This window comes from Eubalaena glacialis, chromosome X (assembly GCF_028564815.1).
Source record: "Eubalaena glacialis isolate mEubGla1 chromosome X, mEubGla1.1.hap2.+ XY, whole genome shotgun sequence".
NCBI classification, from domain to species: domain Eukaryota; kingdom Metazoa; phylum Chordata; class Mammalia; order Artiodactyla; family Balaenidae; genus Eubalaena; species Eubalaena glacialis.
Window position 1 is genome coordinate 136802669 of NC_083736.1, and position 19418 is coordinate 136822086.

At 60.7% G+C, this 19418-nt stretch overlaps 1 protein-coding gene across 2 annotated transcripts; it reads left to right on the forward strand.

Annotated features, from left to right (window-relative positions):
* Window positions 1-75: 75 nt before the first annotated feature.
* Window positions 76-18779, forward strand: ABCD1 (ATP binding cassette subfamily D member 1). Of its 2 annotated transcripts, XM_061179282.1 has the most exons (11): window positions 76-152; window positions 552-1668; window positions 4515-4695; window positions 9956-10098; window positions 10188-10356; window positions 10927-11021; window positions 13918-14063; window positions 14496-14641; window positions 16966-17050; window positions 17367-17492; window positions 17592-18779. In XM_061179282.1, the coding sequence occupies exons 2-11, from the start codon at window positions 760-762 to the stop codon at window positions 17797-17799; spliced, it is 2208 nt and encodes a 735-aa protein (XP_061035265.1). In that variant the 5' UTR covers window positions 76-152; window positions 552-759; the 3' UTR covers window positions 17800-18779. The 2 variants fall into 2 exon arrangements, with proteins under 2 accessions (XP_061035265.1, XP_061035266.1); XM_061179283.1 differs by lacking the exon at window positions 552-1668 and having other exon boundaries at window positions 101-152.
* The last annotated feature ends 639 nt before the right edge of the window (window positions 18780-19418 follow it).

Below are 19418 nucleotides of genomic sequence, written 5' to 3' on the forward strand. Positions count from 1 at the left end.
CCCCGCTCCCAACCGCCGCGAGCCTCCGGAGGCCCCGCCCACGGCCGTTTTCCGCCCCGCCCCCGAGTCGAGGCTCCGACGCCCAGGACTGGGGAAGAAGCTGCGCCTCGGGCGCGCGGGGAGACGGGGCGAGGCCTTGGCGGGAAGGCGAGGTGCAGCTTCTCTAGCCCGCGCGGTCCTCCCACGTCTCTGTGGTCCGGGGAGGGGGCGGGGCCCAACCGTGGGGCGAGAACGGGGTGGGGCGCCCCGCGCCCTGGCTCCGCCTCCCACCCCTCCTCCGCCTCCCACCCCTCCTTCGCCTCCTCCCCTTCCCCCGAGTTCCCCCTGGGGAAGGGTGGGTGGGTAGGTGGGGATTCTGGGCGGGTGGCGGAGTCACAGTCGCTTCAGCCAGGCTGCGGAGCGGACGGACGCGCCCGGTGCCCCGGGGGAGGGGCGCCACCAGGGGAGGAGGAGGTGGAGAGGAAAAGACGCCCTCTCTACCCGAGACCTCTGGAGGCTCTGACCCCAGGGACCAGGGGACTGACAAGTTTCTCCACCTCGGCTGCCTGAAGAGGCCGCGACCCTGGAGGGCCCTGAGCCCACCGCACCAGGGGGCCCAGCACCACCCGGGTGGCCTAAAGCGACAGTCTCAGGGACCACTGCGAGGTTTCCAGTTGCCTAGACAACGAGCCTGGGGTCAGAGCCACCACCCTTCCAGCCACCTGCCTCCTCTGCTGCCTCAGGCACCAGTCCCAGCCCCGTGAGTCCAGCCCAGGTGACATGACGGTGCTCTCGACCCCCCGGCCCTCGCGGGTGACCACGCTGAAGCGCACAGCTGTGGTCCTGGCCCTCACGGCCTATGGAGCCCACAAAATCTACCCCCTGGTGCGGCAGTGCCTGGCTCCGGGCAGGGGCCCTCAGACGCCGGCTGGGGAGTCCCCGCAGGAGGCCTCTGGGGCCACGGTGGGCGCAGCGGCCAAGGCCGGTGTCAACCGGGTGTTCTTCCAGCGACTCCTGTGGCTCCTGCGGCTGCTCTTCCCCAGGATCCTGTGCCGGGAGACGGGGCTGCTGGCGCTGCACTCAGCCGCCCTGGTGAGCCGGACTTTCCTGTCGGTGTACGTGGCCCGCCTGGACGGCCGGCTGGCCCGCTGCATCGTGCGCAAGGACCCCCGGGCCTTCGGCTGGCAGCTCCTGCAGTGGCTCCTCATCGCGCTCCCCGCCACCTTCGTCAACAGCGCCATCCGCTACCTAGAGGGCCGACTGGCTCTGGCGTTCCGCAGCCGGCTGGTGGCCCACGCCTACAGCCTCTACTTCTCCCAGCAGACCTACTACCGGGTCAGCAACATGGACGGGCGGCTCCGCAACCCGGACCAGTCCCTGACGGAGGATGTGGTGGCCTTTGCCGCCTCCGTGGCCCACCTCTACTCCAACCTGACCAAGCCGCTCCTGGACGTGGCTGTGACCACCTACACCCTGGTTCGAGTGGCCCGCTCCCGCGGGGCCGGCACAGCCTGGCCCTCGGCCATTGCTGGCCTTGTGGTGTTCCTCACGGCCAACGTGCTGCGAGCCTTCTCGCCCAAGTTCGGGGAGCTGGTGGCAGAGGAGGCGCGGCGGAAGGGGGAGTTGCGCTACATGCACTCCCGAGTGGTGGCCAACTCGGAGGAGATTGCCTTCTATGGGGGCCACGAGGTGGGGCAGGTTGGGGCGCCGGAAAGCGTGTAGCTGGGGGCTCAGGGGCAGGAGAGCCAGGGCTGCCTACGGCTGATGCCAGAGGTGTGGGCCAACCAGGGCCTTGGGCAGCTCAGATGGCACAGTAATGGAGAAGCAGGAAGGCTGGGTGGGGACTGCCCTGGGCCACTTCTGCTTCCTCTCCGCCTCACTTTTCTTGGCCTTAGGGCTGTGGACCCTAGCAATTTGAGACCAGAGTTCCCTGGTTGCCCCATGCCTGCAGCCAACAGAAAGGAGGCTCCTGCCATCTGGGGACGCAGCCTGCTGCCTGGCCCCTCCTGGGCCCCCAGACCCTTTGAAGGCTGGCCTCTGGCCCAGCTGGCCGGCCGGGCAGGCGGGCATTATGGGCATGACTCAGCCCAAGCGGAGGTTAACGAGCAGCGCGCAGCGTGCCGGCCGCAGCGGTGGCGGAGCTCAGCGCTCCAGGTCAAGCCTTCCCCCATCCGGAGCCCGAAGGCCCGCCTGGCTGTGGGCTTGGCCGCCTCCCTCGTGAGGCCCCGGCCCAGGATGCCGGGCCCAGGCCGCCACTGCGGCAGGACGCACTTCCTGCCCGCCCGGCGGCCACCCTGCCCCCAGCGTGGCCGCCCTTCCGCCCGGGTCCCAGTCGTGCAGCTTCCCGGCAGGCCGGGTCGGGGGGCCGCCTGCCGGGCCAGCTACGGCCAGTAGCCCGGGCCTGGGAAAGGTTACTCCAGGCCAGTGCTCCCTTTATCTCGCCTGGGCCCCTCCCCTTTCTCGTGCCTGGGGTTGCGGCTGCCTCCGGCTAGGCTCTCTGCAACTCTGGTTTCGGTTCCTCAGTGCTTCTCAGGGGAGGGGCACAATGGCATCCATCTCGTGAAGGCCCATGTGTCCTCCCCGGGTCAGGTGGCCTTGTGCCCCAGACCTTGTCTCACTGGCTGCGCATCACTTCAGGCAGAGAGGCAGGCTTGTCTCTGATTTTTAAAAAGGGTTTATTCCTGAGCAGATAGGGGGCATCCCGGGCGTGGGCTGGGCTCCAGATTAGGAGAAAAAGCGCCTGGTCTGCAGCTGCAACCCCCTCTCCTCCTCTCCTGTCCTCTGGGCCGCAGGGCCTTGGCAGGCAGCCGTGGCCTTGGGTGAGGCACTTGGCACGTTCCCCGTAGCTACATTGTCAGCCCCAGCCAGCACTCCTGCCAGCTCCCAGCACGAGCCTGGATTGCCCGGGTTCTCAGAGTAGGCGTGCTCATTTCAGGAACAGGAGATCGGCTTGAGGAAGAGCCACTGAGCGGTGCCGCAGACCTGGGTGGTGGGGGTAGAAGAGAGATCACTGGCTCCTTGAAGGACTTCCTCTGGGCTAGTTTCAGCAAATCGCATGCTCACCGGGAGGATTCACCGGCCAGGGCGGGAGGGACCTTGTGAGCGTCCACAGCCTGTCTGTTTAGGCCTCAGCCAAAGGCCTGAAAGCAGTGTGGAGTGATGGGCCTTCATGGATGGGTTGATTGCCCTTACTGTGTAGGCAGGTGGCTCATCTCAGTCCCATTGGCTGATGTCCCCATGCCCAGGCTCAGATCAACAGGCTAGGGCAGAGGTGACTGGCTGGAGGGCAGACAGCAGGGTATTCTGCTGTTACTGGGATCTCAAGGAGGAGGCTTATTTAGACACGCGCATACAAGCACACACAGCCTCTTATTGGCTTGTGCCTAGGTAGACCTTTCTTCATAAGTGGAAGCATGAAGCATCGTTTTCAAGAATTTGGTCTTCCTAATGGCTCAGCCAATGTGATCCAAATTCCATACCTCTTGCTACCTCCAGGCTGTGTGAGCTGGGGCAGGTCACTTTGCCTATCTGGGCTGCAATGGACATGAGAATACACACACAGTGGGACATGGTGAGAATCAAATGGAGAGTCAGCTGTGAAACCACTTGGTAAAGGAAATGGTTCCAGGCTGGGCAGCTATTGTCAGTCAGGGGTGGGAAGGCGGGGCTAGGGCATGTGCCCCCCGACCAAGAAATCTATGCCCCAATGGCCACCTTGCTGTGACTGCTTCCTGACCACTCCAGCCCCCCGCCCGTCTAACTGCTGCTGTCACAGGGAGCCTCTTTCTCTCGCACTCCCTCTCCTCCTCTCTCTTCTCCAGGCCCTGCACGGGTCCCTCTCCTGAGATGGCAGGTAGTGGCCAGTGCAGGAAGGGGAGGGCAGGGGAGGCCCACTCACTGCTGAGCGGGTGGGCTGGAGTCCTCAGCTGGCTTGGGCGTGGGGCTGTCCACTGAGGGAGATGCCTGCACGAGCTGGCTTGAGAGTGTGCCCTGCAGGTTCTGCTGGGAGAATGCAGTGCAAGTTTCTCACCCAGAGGAGCTGTGGGAAAGTAGAGGGAGGCGGGGCCTGAGCAAGTAGAGATTATTGAACCAAGTCCTTCAAAACCAACAACCGCTTTTTGCTTTCCTGTGCTGTCCTTCGCTTAGTTCAGGGTAGCCCCCCAGCAGTTGCCCAAAGAAACGGGCAAGGTGGCTGCCCTCAGCCCGTCTCGAGAAGCTGTCCAGGGCAAAGAGAGGGGTGTGGTAAGCACCCCAACTGAAGAGGTAGCGGAAAGGGGATGAGTGCGGGCCTCGGGAGGTGGGGGGGTGAGCCCCTTCACTGCCGCTGTACCCCAATGCTGTGATGTCGATCCCATACCTCCCCCGAGTTTGAGACCTGTCCCCTGTAAACGTGGCCCAGTCCTAACCCCCGGCTCTCAACCTTGTCGTGGTCATCAAACAGCATGGCCTGTGTGAGCGACACTTGGGGACTCTCGCTGTTGCCCCTGTGGGACTGACCGCCAGGCCTCTGGGTCTCCGGTGCCCCATCCCTGCAGGTGGAGCTGGCCCTGCTGCAGCACTCCTACCAGGACCTGGCTTCGCAGATCAACCTCATTCTGCTGGAGCGCCTGTGGTACGTCATGCTGGAGCAGTTCCTCATGAAGTACGTGTGGAGCGCCTCGGGACTGCTCATGGTGGCCGTCCCCATCATCACCGCCACCGGCTACTCAGAGTCAGGTGAGAGGGGGCCTGTCCTCCTGCACCACTGGGCTGGGCTTGGGGGGCCCCAGTGCTCAGCCGGCCCACCTGACTTTTCTACTTCTGGGGTCGGGGGGCACCCGGCAGGTCACACTCTCCCGGAGCTCCTCGCTGCCCGCCACCCTGTGTGCGGCTCCCCTTTACAGCATCTCACCCTTCTTGGTCCCACTTGGCCAAGCCCAGGGACTGCAACTCAGGAACAGCCTTCACCACCAGGCGCGCGCACCCTTGCGCAGCTGGCCCTGTCCTCGGCTCATCTTGGAAGTGGGAGGGTGGGGAAGTACGTCGAGGGAGCCCCTTCCTGGCTTGGGCTTTGGCTTTCCCACCCACGCCTACAATAGCTCTTGCAGGTTGTCGAGGGCAGAGCCCTCTTCCCCAAGGCCTTGGGGGGACTGGGAAGGATTCGCATTTTGTTCCTCTGCTGGTTTGCAAGGAATTCATTCTGTTTGCAGTCTTTTCATGGTTGCCCTTCGAAGGTTAGTGTGCTTACTTGAGAACAGTCCGGGTTAATCAATAGCTCCTCCTCCTCTGGGCCCTTACTTAGAACACGTGGACTGCAGGACCAGCCCGCCTGGCGTGCTGATGTCCCCGGCAACAGCTTTGCCGTTGCTTTATCCGGTTGGTGCGTGTTCAGATTCACCTGTGAGTTTCTGCTTTCTTGGCTTCCCAGCCCTTCCCCGCGGCCCAGTGACCCTCCTTCAGACAGCCGTCCTTCAGAAGTCCTTACTGTGAGGCTTTCATCATGGAGCTTCGAGATTATTTTCTTGTCTGAAAATGTCTTTATTTTATCCTCCCCCCTACCCCCGAACTGAAGTTCATTTGGGTGAGGGAGTTGAGACGGATGGTCGGTCTCTCTCAGCCCATTGACAACATCCCGTTACCTCCGTTGGAAAATCTGTTACCAGCTTAACTGCTCTCAGCAGCCTGCGTGGTCTGCCTGGTTAGACTTCTCTTTTTCTGCAGTTTCTTTAGGAAGCGTTTGCCTGTGCATTTCTGTCTATTCGGCTTGAGACTTGTTTTATGGCCGTTGAATACTCAGATTGTTCCATCGTTCTGGAAAGTTCTCAGCTATTATCTTTCCAAATATTGCCTCTCTCATTCTTTTCACTTTTTCCTTCTGGAACTCTCATTACGTGTTGGGCTTCTCACTCCTTTGTGGCTCTCTGTCTCTCTTCACTTTTCCCCATCTAGCATTATCTATGCTGAATTCTGGGAGGTTCCCTCAGATTTTCTTGCTTACGCATTTGCTAGTTTTCTCTTCGGCTGCATCTAATTTGAATTTTCCCTTTTTTTTGGCCACACCGCGCTGCATGAGGGATCTTAGTTCCCCGACCAGGGATCGAACCCGTGCCCCCCGCATTGGAAGCGCAGAGCCTTAACTACTGGACCGCCAGGGAAGTCCCTAATTTGAATTGTTTTTTATTTCAATGACTATTTCTGTAAAGTTCTGCCGGCGACCATGTTAATCATGCTCATTCCATGGTCTCTGTGCAGCTATTCGGTTGTCTGAATTCTTGGGGGTCTAAGCCAGCTTTTTCTTCCGTCTGCCGGTCTTCTTTGCTCGCGGTCGTTGTGGGTTCTGCGGCCTAACTGGAGGGTAGGATTCCCCTGCGCACATTTGCTTTACTTTTAGCCAAGCGGCTCCCCGGTAATGAACCAGTTGGAGGCCACTTTCATGTTAACTTCTCTGCTTGGGGGAGGAGGGGTCCCCGCACTTGCAGGTGATATTAATTTGCAGCCCAGACACATAATTACAGATTCTTAGAGGAGACTTTTTGGTCCTTGCACCTGGAGCCCTGTCTTCTCCGTCTCTGGGGATGTCACAGGAGCACCTGACAACTGGCTTCTCGTCTCACTCCTGGGAATTTCCCTTGCTTTCCCGCAAGCACAGCTCTGATTTAAAAGGTGTTGTATTTTATGCAGTTTGGTAGTAAGAGGGTTTTCAGATATACGTAAAGAGAGGGAGTCTGACGTGCGTGTTTCAGAACCAGAAGTCTCTCTGATTCTCTCCCTATTGGTGTCTCTCCCTTGGGGCTTCCGTACCCTCAGCTGTCTGTCCCTCTCTGGGTGACCCCTAAGAGGAAAGATCTAATTGGAGGGGGTAATTGCTTCCACCAATGGACCTACACAAAGGGTGGCCTTGATTTAAGCCAGGAGCATGGGAACGGACCCAGGAGGAAACCAAGCCGTGGTTTCTGTGAGGAAGTGCCTGTGCCCGCTTCCCTCTGAAGCTGGCACTGGGCACAGCTCAGCCTGTCTAGTCCCCGAGGCCTCTCCCTCCTCTGAAGGCCTAGGACTTTTTGGCGCCTCTGCTGTGTCGGGCTCTGTGGGCGATTCAGAGCCCTGAGCTCCTGTCCCCACCCTCACAGCCCCTGTAGCCAGTCACCTGTGAACATGTGGACCGCTCCCATCCCCCTTGCTCACTCCGCTTGTCTCACTGGCCTTGCCCGCGGCACCAGGCCTGCTTCTGCCTCAGGCCCTTTGCTCCTCCTCGAGCTGCCAGGAATGCTCTTCCCTCTGCCATCCCTCGGCCCCTCCCTCCCTCTATGGGAGCTCTGCTCACAGGCACCCTCTAGGTGAGACCCCCGCCCCGCCTTTCTCTCCCCCTCCCCCGCCTCGCTGCTCTTCAAAGTGCTGAACAGCCCGTCTGCTCCACGTCTGCGGCTGCCTTATAGAGGCTCTGCCACTTTAAACTCAAGGAGGCCAGAGCTTTGTCTGTTTTGTCCCTGCTGTGTCCCCAGTAACTGGACACAGAGAGCGCTGGGAACCGGGTGAGGAGGCAAGCGATTATCCACAGGGGAAGGTGTAGCTACCTTTGCCTTTCTGGCCTGCCGGCACGGCGGCCTGGCCAGGAAGAGCTGTCAGGTGTCTGGCTCTGGGGCACCCATCTTAGCCCCCAAGGCTCCGAGGAAAGCTGCAGAGGGTTATGCTGTCTCCAGGGAGGGGCCCACTGTTGCCAGGGCCCCCACGCAGACCCTTTCCCTTTGTGCGCAGTCCCTTTCCACTCTCAGGATGTCCGGGGAGGAGGGTTTGTGTCCCCCCTGCCTAGGGACCTTAGACTGTCAGAATCACCACTCCCCTCCCCCACCCAGTTCCCTGGACTCCTGGTGCTCTAGCCAGCAGTCTGGCCCTATCCACCCCACACTGCACCTGCCCTGACCTGACTCCCTGGCCCTTCCCAGCCCACCCCCACCATCACATCCTTGAGGCTCCAACCTCAGATCCATTTATGCCCCTGGATAGAGTTTCCCCTCAGAGTTGGCCTCCCCCGTGCTCCCCATCACCATTTCCAGAACATTCCTTGTGTAAAAACCTTGCCCCTCTAGGGGGTCCAACGGTCAAGGGAGTCAAGGCCATTGACAAGAGGGGGTTGAAGTGAGCGACCATGGGGTGTCAACTGAGACAGAAAAGAAAAAAGCAAGTCAAGACAGGAGCAGGCTCTCAGGGAGAAATAGTAGTACTGAGGATGGCCACAGAATACGGCAGCAAGGGGAGAGATGAGGGCGACACGGGGTAGACCGGAGGTCTGAAAGGGGATAGTCCTGTTTGAGAGGCTCGGGAGGGGCTGCCGTTGTAGTGCAGGACACAATATCTGCGTTATTGAGACGTAATTAACATACCATACAATTCGGCCTTTTTACGGGTACAATTCAGTGGTTTTTGATATAGTCACAAAGTTGTGCAACCATCACCACTGTCTAAGTCTAGAACATTGTCACCACCCCAACAAGAAAGCCCGGACCCATTAGTGGTCACTACCCACCCCACCTGGCAGCCCCCAGCGACCACTAATCTTCCTGTCGCTGTGGGTTTGCGTCTTCCGGACATTTCATATAAATGGAATCACACGATATGTGGCCTGTCTGTATCTGGCTTCTTTTGCTTAGCATCGTGTTTTTACGATTCATCCACGCTGTAGGATTAATCAGTACTTTATTCCTTCTTATGGTTCAATAATGTTCCATTGTATGTATATAGCTACCGCATTGTGTTTATTCACTCATCCATCGGTAGACAATTGGGTTGTTTCCATCTTTCGGCTCTTACGAATAACGCTGCTACGCATACTCATGTATCATTTTTTGTGTGGACCTCTGTCTTCACTCCTCTTGGATATATGTACACCTAGGAGTGGAATTGCTGGGTCATTTGGTAACTCTCTGTTTAACATTTGGAAGAACTGCCAAACTTGTCTTCCACAGCGGCTGCACCATTGTTCATTCCCACCAGCGGTGTCTCATGGGCCCAACCGCTCCACTTCCTCACCAACACTTTTACTGTCTTTTCAGTTATAGCCATCCTAGTGAGTGTGAAGTGGTGTCTCATTGCAGTTTTGATTTTGTATTTCCCTGGTGACCAATAAACATCTCTTCATGTGCTTCTTGGCCATTTGTATATTTTACAGAGGAAATGTTTATTCAGATCCTTTGCCCATTGTTTAATTGAGTCGTTTGTCTCTTTATTGTTGAATTGAAAAAGTTCTTTATGTATTCTGGGACCTGGGCCCTTATCAGATATATGATCTGCAGATATTTTCCTCCAGTCTGTAAGTTGTGTTTTCACCTTCTGGATGATTTACTTTGGTGCCCAAAACTTTTTACGTCTGTCGAAGCTCCCTTACCTGTTTTGCTTTTGTCACTTGTGCTTTTTGGTGTCGTATTTAAGGAGCCATACCTAATCCCAGGGCACGAAGGTTTACCCCTGCTTTCTTCTAAGAGTTGTGTAGTCTTAGCTCTTCCGTGCAGGCCGGTGCTCCACTCTGAGTTAGTTTTTGTGTGTGGTGTGCGGTAGGGGTCCTTCTTTTTTTTTAGAAACTTTTTATTTTATTTTATTTTATTTATTTATTTGTGGCTGTGTTGGGTCTTCGTTTCTGTGCGAGGGCTTTCTCTAGTTGCGGCGAGCGGGGGCCACTCTTCATCACGGTGTGCGGGCCTCTCACTGTCGCGGCCTCTCTTGTTGCGGAGCACAGGCTCCAGACGCGCAGGCTCAGCAATTGTGGCCCACGGGCCCAGTTGCTCCGTGGCATGTGGGATCTTCCCAGACCAGGGCTCGAACCCGTGTCCCCTGCATTGGCAGGCAGACCCTCAACCCCTGCGCCACCAGGGAAGGGGTCCTTCTTTTGCATGTGGATAGCCGGCTGTCCGAGCACCACTGGCTGGCCAGACTTCCGCTCTCCCCCAGTGGGTCAGTTAGGATTTTCCACTGTCCTTGCCACTCCCTGCCCCACTGTGCTCTGCAGACTCGGAGGTGGCGAAGAAGGCGGCCCTGCAGACGAGGGGGGAGGAGCTGGTGAGCGAGCGCACGGAGGCCTTCACCGTTGCCCGCAACCTCCTCACAGCTGCCGCGGACGCCATCGAGCGGGTCATGGCGTCCTACAAAGAGGTAACCCCTGCCCAGCCCCTGCCCCTACCGTCTCCCCTCCCTCCCCGCCCCCAATGGCAGGGGCTGAGCCAGGGTCACCCTCCCTGCAGGTGACAGAGTTGGCTGGCTACACAGCCCGGGTCCACGAGATGTTCCAGGTATTTGAAGACGTCCGGCACTGCCGTTTCAAGAGGCCCGGGGAGCCAGAGGACACTCAGGCGGGGTCCGGGGCCGTGGTGAGGTCCGGTGTCCGTGTGGAGGGGTCCCTGCAGATCCGAGGTAAGGGTGCCCTCCCCAGAGAGGCCGCCCTGGTCCCGGCCCTCCCGCGGCAGGCTGCCCGGCGCCCCACGGAGGGCTTCCTGGGCACGTTGCGGCCCCTGCAGCCCTCCCTCTCAGAGCAGTCGCCGCTGGCCACCGCGCTCACGTGCCCAGTCCCTTCCAGGTGCCCCGGCCAGGGTTTCCCTTTGCGAGAGAGGAGGGCGTGGTCCCTGAGCGGAGGGGCTCACTCACCCACGCGGGCAGCGAGAGAAAGTTCGAAGCTCCAGTAGGGGCTGGGGCGCTGTGCAAGAGGCCCCAGGCGTCGGAGCCGCCTTTCGGATGGTGTGGCGTTGAGGGGCTGCAGGAGCGGACGCCACGCTCGGGTTCCAGGGGCCAGGGAACCGGCTTTGCCCCTCCGCCGCCCAGAGCACAGCAAGGGGGCTGTAGTCAGCTGGCGGGCAGCCGCACTGTATTCCCGAGGGCCCCTGGGCCGCACACTGGCACGCTGGCGCGGGTTGGGGGTACACGGCGCGCACCGGAGGTGGAGGGAGAGCTCTGCTCCTTCTCTCCCTCCTCGCGTTCCCTCTCCAGGCCAAGTGGTGGATGTGGAGCAGGGCATCGTGTGTGAGGACATCCCCATCGTCACGCCCGCGGGGGAGGTGGTGGTGGCCAGCCTCAACATCAGGGTAGGTCAAAGGGCGGAGGCGAGCCCCAACCTGGAGGCACGGGCGGGGCCGAGCCCAGCTCTGGGGCCCGGGGCCTGGCCTTCTGCACCCACCTCAGCCCTCAGCATCCAGCCCAGCCAGCCTGCCTGCACTGCCAGTAGCCATTGACCCCAGGTCTACGTGGCAGGCAGGCTAAGCTCAAGGTGAAAGACCGACGTGTCTCTGACTGACTGTTAGTTCTGGGGCAGTGGAGTCAGAGCTGATTAAAAGAGACCAGTGATTACCTGGATTGGGCTGGAGTCACCCAAAGGTTCCTGGCCCTGTCGTTGCCAGCACCCCACGCCCACCCCTATCCCTGAGTAGCCCAGGACTTTGGGACTCTGGTCCAACTCCAGCTGTGATGAAAGAGATTCTATTCCACCTACCCGGGCTTGAGGTCCCACAGATCTGCTGTGAGAGGCCCCCAGGGCGGGTGTGTGCCGGGCGCAGCCTGGCCCACTGGGAGGGCTCTCAACCATTACGCAAGCTGTCTGTGGAGAGGATGCCCTGGGGGCAGACATCCACCAGTGACCTGTGTCCCCAGCCAGGGCTTTGGACAGGGTCAGGGAGTGATAGAGTGAAGGGGAGTCCTGGGTGCAGGAGTCATTCATTCATTCATTCATTCATTCATTCAACTAATGTTCCCTGAGCTCCAGGCTGGACACTGTAAACCACAGGTAAATCAGGGGAGCCCCAAAGGGTTACAGAGATCCCGGATTTGGGACTTCCCTGGTGGTCCAGCGGTTAAGACTCCATGCTTCCACTGCCAAGGACGCGGGTTTGATCCCCGGTCAGGGAACTAAGATCCCACATGCCGCCCAGTGTGGCCAAAATAAACTTCAAAAAAAAAAGAAAAGATCCATGGTTAGACGGCTGTCCCGGGTCCAGCGAGGGCCACAGGAAAGGTAGAGTAGAGGTCTACATCCCTGGGGAAGTAGAGGTGACATGAAGCTTCACCCAGGAGCCTCCAGGCGGGCAGGCGGGCAGCGTGGTGAAGAAGAGGGCAGGGACGAGGAGCCAAGGGACTTCGGGTCCAGGTCCTGCAGGGGCCACATGTGCCCCGCTGAGGAGCCAGGGCAGCGGAAGCCATGGCCAGGCAGGGAATAAGCACGAAGGGCCAGTGCCTAGAGCTCCTTTCCTTGATGTGCTGAGAGGGGACCTGAGAACCAGTTGGAGGCTGGACGCAGGCCAGTGGTGCGATGCCTATCGCCCCTGGCAATAGTCACCCTTGGGGTGTGAGGCTGCCACTGACGGCCAGTTTATGCAGGGTGAATGACTTCCAGGCAGGCCCAGTGGAAGCCCAGCTGGGCAAAGCTCAGAGACCATGGTGAGCAGGGGCGCGGCTGGTTAGAGAGCGAGGTCAGGCGAGGAACGGGTGACCAGGAGCTGAGCAAGGGCTCTGTCCTGGCAGAGCCACTGGTGGAGCTGGGCTCTGGGGCTGGGAGATGTTGGGGACGGGGAGCAGTTCCTGGCCCTGATCAGCCAGGTGATAGGGTCAGAAGGGCGGTCGGAGAGATGCAGGGAAGGAGACAAGGGAGGCTGCCGTGGAGCTGGCTGGGGCCGAGGCAGCTCTCCTGGAGCCAGGCACACAGAGGAGCCGGGGCCTGACCAACCAGCCCTCCCACATCTGCAAGGAGGGAGGCCTGGGCCCTGCCCAGGGGAGTTTATAGTCTAACGAAGGAGGAACAGCAAACGAGGGCCTCAACCAAAAGAAGTTCAGATCAGGGTGTCTAGGCCTCTCCCAGCTTCTGGTGTTTTGCCTTCATCTTTTTTTTTTTTTTTTTGGCTGCGTTGGGTCTTCGTTGCTGCGCGCGGGCTTTCTCTAGTTGCTGCGAGCGGGGGCTACTCTTCGTTGCGGTGCGCGGGCTTCTCATTGCGGTGGCTTCTCTTGTTGTGGAGCACCAGCTCTAGGCGTGCGGGCTCAGTAGTTACGGCACTTAGGCTCAGTAGCTGTGGCTTGCGGGCTCGGTAGTTGTGGCACACGGGCTTAGTTGCTCCGCGGCATGTGGCATCTTCCCGGACCAGGGCTCGAACCCCTGTTCCCTTCATTGGCAGGCGGATTCTTAACCACTGCGCCACCAGGGAAGTCCCTGCCTTCATCTTCACATGGCACTCTCCCTGTGCACGTGCCTCTGTGTTCAAATGTCTCCTATTTATAAGGACACCAGGTCACACTGGATTAGGGGCCCACCCCACTCCTCATCTAAATTTCATTATATCCGCAAAGCCTCTATTTCCAAGTAAGGTCACATTCTGAGGTCCTGGGAGTTAGGACTCCAACATAGGACTCTTTGAGGGGACACGATTCAACCCATGGCACTGACCGAGATAAACCAGACGGACGCGCGTATCCGCCACACTCTGGGATCTCGCGAGGACTGCACTGGCTGGAAGGCCCTTAGGGTTGCTGTGATGTCACACATGGCGGTGGGCGGAGGGAGCTGTACCCCACGTGCCTTGACTCCGTGCCTCATGCTCTCCCCCCCCCCCCCCGAGGACGGCGGGCTCCCTGCCATCCGCACGCTCCCCGCCTGCTCGGGCGGCCTTTTTCCTATAGCAGGTGTTTCCAGAACACCAGTGGACATGATGTAATCGGCTCACGGGGGGCCTCAGGCGCTTGACGCTTGGCTTCCAGGTGAAGTGGGGTGGCTGGGCTGCAGGCTGACGTTGACCTTCTGGGGCACGTAGCCGTTTGTTGGACTGTGGCAGAACAGGCCCTCCTCCTGCTGGCCCCCTGCTCTCTGGTGCATGTCGGGGCCGCCATGCCTCACCTAGAGACGGGGGACGGCGCGTGCTGGGCGCGGGCGCCTCTCCGGGGCTGTCAGGCAGGCCGCGGGTGGGGGGGCCGGGCCGGGTCCCACGGCCGCTGCCTCTGCAGGTGGAAGAGGGCACGCACCTGCTCATCACGGGCCCCAACGGCTGCGGCAAGAGCTCTCTGTTCCGCATCCTGGGCGGTCTCTGGCCCACCTACGGCGGCGTGCTCTACAAGCCCCCGCCCCAGCGCATGTTCTACGTCCCCCAGAGGTGAGCGCTGGGGTGATGGGGCCACCAGCGGGGGGTGGGGGGGGAGGGAGGGAGCCCGAGTCCCCAGGTCTGCCCCCACCCCCCTGACCTGCGGAACCTGACGTCCCAGAGGTGGCAGGGCCTGAGGCCTGGGCAGAGGACGGCAGGGTGCTGCCCCTCCGCCCCAACCCTCTCGCCCAGCGGCTTCACAGCGGGGGGATACGTGTGCACGCATGAGTGTGTGCGGGCGAGTACCTGCACATGTGCCATGATGCGTGCGTGCAAGCTGAGTGTGCGTGCGTGTGGGAGTGGGTGGGCGCGGCACGCTGCGCGGCGGCCTTCCGGCCAACCCCTCTCACGCAGGCAGGGCCCACGCGGAGCCTGCTCGGGCACAGGGCGTCGGCAGGGAAGCCAGGCCGCCCTGCCCTCGGTGGACACGTGGCTCTCCCGCAGGCCCTACATGTCTGTGGGCTCCTTGCGCGACCAAGTGATCTACCCGGACTCGGTGGAGGACATGCGAAGGAAGGGCTTTTCAGAGCAGCACCTGGAAGCCATTCTGGACATCGTGCACCTGAACCACATCCTGCAGCGGGAAGGAGGTAGGAGGAGGGGCACCCCACTCATCAGTGCCACAGGGGAAGCCGTCGATCGATCGTCCTTTGTCCCAAGGCTCAGCCGGGGAACCTGCTGCTGCCCCTGCCCGTGCCTCCCTCCTGGCCCCCGAGGGATGAAGACTACCCCAACCGACGTTCGACGGGAGTCCGAAGTGCTTTGTGGCCTGGAGAGCCCCGCCCCCTGGGGAGGACCGACAGGAAGCGGCGGCCCCAGACGGCCTGAGTGCGCTCCACTCAGGAAGGGAGCCAAGCCTGGCGGGGGCCATCCAGCGGGGCACCCTCTCCAGGCTCTGGGCTCCATGGTAGGCAGGGCCTCTTGGGCCAGGCAGGGAAGCGACAGGTCAGTTATGCATTTCAGGGAGAGGGCAGAGCACGGCTGTGGGCAGGGCAGCCTGGAGTGTGCACGGCGGGAGCAGAGGTGGAGGGGACGCCTGCCCACCCACGTGTCTGGCTCGAGCCTGGGAGGTGTTGTCCCCTGGGAAGAGACCGCAGGAGGGAGGGACAGGCCGATGGCCAGAGAACGCATCGCTTGGGGACTTCTCAGGTTGGTCTTTAATCGCCTATCGTGCCCAGAGGGGCGGAAGAGGAGAGTGCGGCCCAGCTGCCAGATTTTGGATTTTTATACTGAAAGCTGAGTGGCAGAGCTCCGAGTCCTACCTAGGCTACCAAGGGGCAGCTTGACCTTGAGCAAAACCTGACCTCTTGAGATGCTTTCCACCTGTAGAAGGGGCCAGGTACCAGTCTCAACCTCAGTGCCAGCAGTAAATGAAAGCGTGCCTGTGAGGACCCATGGGGGCTCTGCAGGACGTGGCAGATGACTCATGAGAGTCCTTCCCAGGTGTTGTCACCTGTGCAGAAAGGGGGCCGCAGGCGGTGGATTCAGTGGGGCTGCTCCTCCCGGGCCTGCCCTGGTTGCCGTGGTCCCTGCAAAGCTTCATGCCCAGCTTCCCCCTGGCCTGGTCGGGCCTCTTTCGCTCGCCCTGGGAGTGCACCCCTCCTCCTGGGCTCCACACACCCCTGAGTGCCTGGGGCCCCTGAGGCCGGCCATTACACCCATTAGCATCGAGTTCAGCTGTGAGTAATAGAACCATCCGCCAACAGTGGCTGAAATAATTTACACCTTCATCTTACCGTGACATAGAAGTCCTGAGGAAGGCAGGCCGCAGTTGGTGGGGGCAGCCCCACTCCACGAAGGCCCCCAGATCACTCTGCTATATGTGGCTTCCTTTCCCAAGGTCACCTCGCGGTCCAAGGTGGCTGCTCCGGCATCACATCATATCCCAGGCCATAGGATGGAGAAAGTGGCAGGGGCGGGGGGGGGGTGTGTGCAAATCATAGAGTGAATGCCTTCTGTCTTTTAAAGAAAGTTCCAGAAGCTGCCACGTGTGTAACACTTACACTTATACCCCATTGGCCAGAATTCAGTCCTGTGGTTAAACCTCTCATCAAGGCAAGCTGGGGGATTTTGTCTTTTTTGTGTGTGGCCACGTGCCCTGCCAAAATCTCTAGTTTTCTGGGAAGGCAGTGGAGGGAGCAGGCGAGGAGGTGTTTCCGATGAATTACCCACTCGCCTCCTGAGCCTGGCTGACGTGCCCCACCAAGCAGGGATGCACAGGCCTGGCGCCTGTGGGTGAGAAGCCTTCTGGAGAGCCCATCGCAGCCATCCTTGGGGCTCTGCCATGAGTGTTTGATGCCCACTGGCACTTCATTAGCACCCCATTAGGTCCTGTGTGAGTTCGCTGGCGCCACAGATTGGGTGGGGCAAATGACAGAGACGTATCGTCTTCCCGGTGTGCAGGCCGGGAGGCCAAGATCCAGGGGTGTGGGCAGGGGCAGTTCCTTCTGGGGACCGTGAGGGAGGGTCTGTTCCAGGCCTCTCTCCCGGGCTTGTAGTTGCCGTCTGCTCCTTGTGTCTTCACGTCGTCTCTCCTCTGTGCGTGTGTGCGTCTCCAAATGTCCCCTTTTTATAAGGACACCAGTCCCATTGGATGAGGACCCACCCTAGTGACCTCACTTTAACTCGATCACCTCTGTAAAGACCCTGTCTCCAAATGCAGTGGCATTCTTATGCCCTGCGGGTGAGGGCTCCCATGTATCTTTTCTTGGAGGGGATGTAATTCTGGTCCCAACTCTTTTGAACTATTCCGGTGTCCCCACAGACGGACAGGTACCCAGAGCACACGTCCCCAGTGGACAGCCTTTCCCCGAGTCACGTGCGCTGCCGTGTTCCGCTATCGTGGTGGCCCGGGCCCTCTGCCCGTGCTGCCCGGCCCCTGTTGAACTGAACGGCGACCTTTGTCCCCTGCCAGGTTGGGAGGCCGTGTGTGACTGGAAGGACATTCTGTCCGGGGGCGAGAAGCAGAGAGTTGGCATGGCCCGCATGTTCTACCACAGGTGAGCCGCGCTGCCCTGAGTGGTCGGGCTCCCTCGGGCACTGGGAGTCCTCCGAGCCGGCGGCAGAGACAAGGGTGCTCCCCGGGTGCTCCCAGGAGCCTGCTCGGCATCTGTGCTCCCTGGGACCCCCTTAAGTGGGGAGGGCAGCGCCACCAGGAGGCCTTGCCCTGCCCCCCAGGGCCCAGCAGGGATGGGACCGCAAGGACGGGGGTCAGCACGCAGATCAGGCTTCCCGCCCCCACTGGGGCCTGGGGCCGGCCCGGGCTGTTGGCCTTGGAGGGTCCACAGGCTCACCCACTCAGCCCCCACCCCCAAGGCCCAAGTACGCCCTCCTGGATGAATGTACCAGTGCCGTGAGCATCGACGTGGAAGGCAAGATCTTCCAGGCGGCCAAGGATGCAGGCATTGCCCTGCTTTCCATCACCCACCGACCCTCCCTGTGGTAGGTGCCCTCCCTTCCGGTGAGCGACGCGCCCGTGGCTTTGCAGCTGGGGAGGGGGCGGTGCTGCCAAACAACCTCCCGCTCCCTCTCCTGGTACAGGAAGTACCACACACACTTACTACAGTTCGACGGGGAGGGTGGCTGGAAGTTCGAGAAGCTGGACTCGGCCGCCCGCCTGAGCCTGACTGAGGAGAAGCAGCGGCTCGAGCAGCAGCTGGCGGGCATCCCCAAGATGCAGCGGCGCCTCCAGGAGCTCCGCCAGATCCTGGGCCAAGGCCCCGGAGTCCTCCAGGCCGCTGCCACCTGACAGACGGCCCTGGCTCTTAGCCCTTGGCCCACGCCCCGCACCGAGCCCTCGGATCACGTGAAGGAAACGGAGCGCCTGCCCACCAAGCTTCCCCCCACCCCCCGCCCTGCTGCGGGCCCACCCTGCATGCTTTGCCATCCTCCCAGGCTTCCCAGAGGACAGCCAGCGAAACCCGTGCCCACTTCCCAGCCCCACCAGACTGGGACCCGGGCGAGTGGAAGGGGAGAGGGGCCAGAGGCGCGGCCCCGCTCACAGCACCAGCCCGTGCCCAGGAGCCTTGGTGTTTGCGGGGCAGCACCTCCTCCTGAGTCTGGAGTCCCCCCATTCCCTCCTCTGCGGTCCCTTGGAGACATCACGGCCGGTCCATCTCTCTACTGCCATCATCCCAGTGGCCTGCCGAGGCTCCCGTCCCCCGGAACACCCTTACTGCCATAAAAACGGCCAAGTGGGCCCCGCGATGAGGCAGGGCCCCTCATCTGTGCCCCTTCTCCCCACCAGTCATCCCAAAGAGCCCTCGGGAGAAAGAATTGCACAGCATTTCCTACCGAGCAATGACAGGAATGTAGTCCCGTCCCCCTCCGTCCCCAGCCCTCTCTCCTTCAAGCTAATTTATTGCATTCCTCTTTGTAGCCCTCTCCGGAGCCAACATGAGCACCCTGCCAGCGGGGGAGGTGGCCTGGGCCCCTCAGCCAGCCCCCAGCCAGCCCGCCACCCCACCAGCCTACACTGCCAACCGCCAGGGCATGGGTGGGGGCGGGCCAGGCGGGGGGCGCAGGGACGCTGGGGCTGCCGGGCATGAGGGCACCGCTGTGCCCAGTTCAGTGCCAAAGAGGGGTCAGTGGGGAAGCTGTCTCTGCAAAGACGGCCCCCACCCGAGGGGGAGACCCCGCCGCCGCGCCGCCGTGTGCCTTTCAGGCCCTCAGCCCTCGGGTCGGGGAACCTCCCTCAGTTCCTCAGTAAAACCTCCTGTGGAAAGTGCAGTCCTGCCTCCCAGCCTCTTTGTCCGTCAGGGCTTGGGGGAGAGGCGGGAGGGGCTGCAGTGGCCTGGGTGGGGAGGAGGAGCCTTGAGCCCCACCCCCAGCCGAAGATGCTGCCCTGCACGTTCTCCGGCAGACACGGCCGTGGGCAGGCGGCGTCAGCAGCATGTCACAAAAAGAATGGCTGTGACCACCTAGAGGGGTGGGATAGGGAGGGTGGGAGGGAGGGAGATACAAGAGGGAAGAGATATGGGAACATATGTATATGTATAACTGATTCACTTTGTTGTAAAGCAGAAACTAACACGCCATTGTAAAGCAATTATACTCCAATAAAGATGTTTAAAAAAAAAAAAAAAAAAAGAATGGCTGAGCCGGAAGAGGACCCAGCCCGACCTTGTGCCAGGGTGGAGAGGAGAGGACCGAGGTCCGGTCCACCCGTGACGAGCTCCGAGAGAGATACTGAGAGAAAAACAGTGAGCTGCCAAATGGGCTGGCAGGGGACACGGAGGAGGAAGCGTCCTGAGCCAGCCAGGCAAGGAGCAGTGGGGACACAGTGCTTCTAGACCTTCTAGGAGGGGGTAACGCTTGTGCAGAGGCCCAGGGGTGAATCAGGAGCAAGATGCAGGATATCAATGCCAA

Bases quoted from the DNA above. Each gene is read 5' to 3' on its own strand.
- ABCD1 (XM_061179282.1), top strand. From the start codon at position 760: ATGACGGTGCTCTCGACCCCCCGGCCCTCGCGGGTGACCACGCTGAAG. The intron at 10,099-10,187 runs GTAACCCCTGCC...CCCTCCCTGCAG, and splicing joins TCATGGCGTCCTACAAAGAG to GTGACAGAGTTGGCTGGCTA. The intron at 14,642-16,965 runs GTAGGAGGAGGG...GTCCCCTGCCAG, and splicing joins CATCCTGCAGCGGGAAGGAG to GTTGGGAGGCCGTGTGTGAC.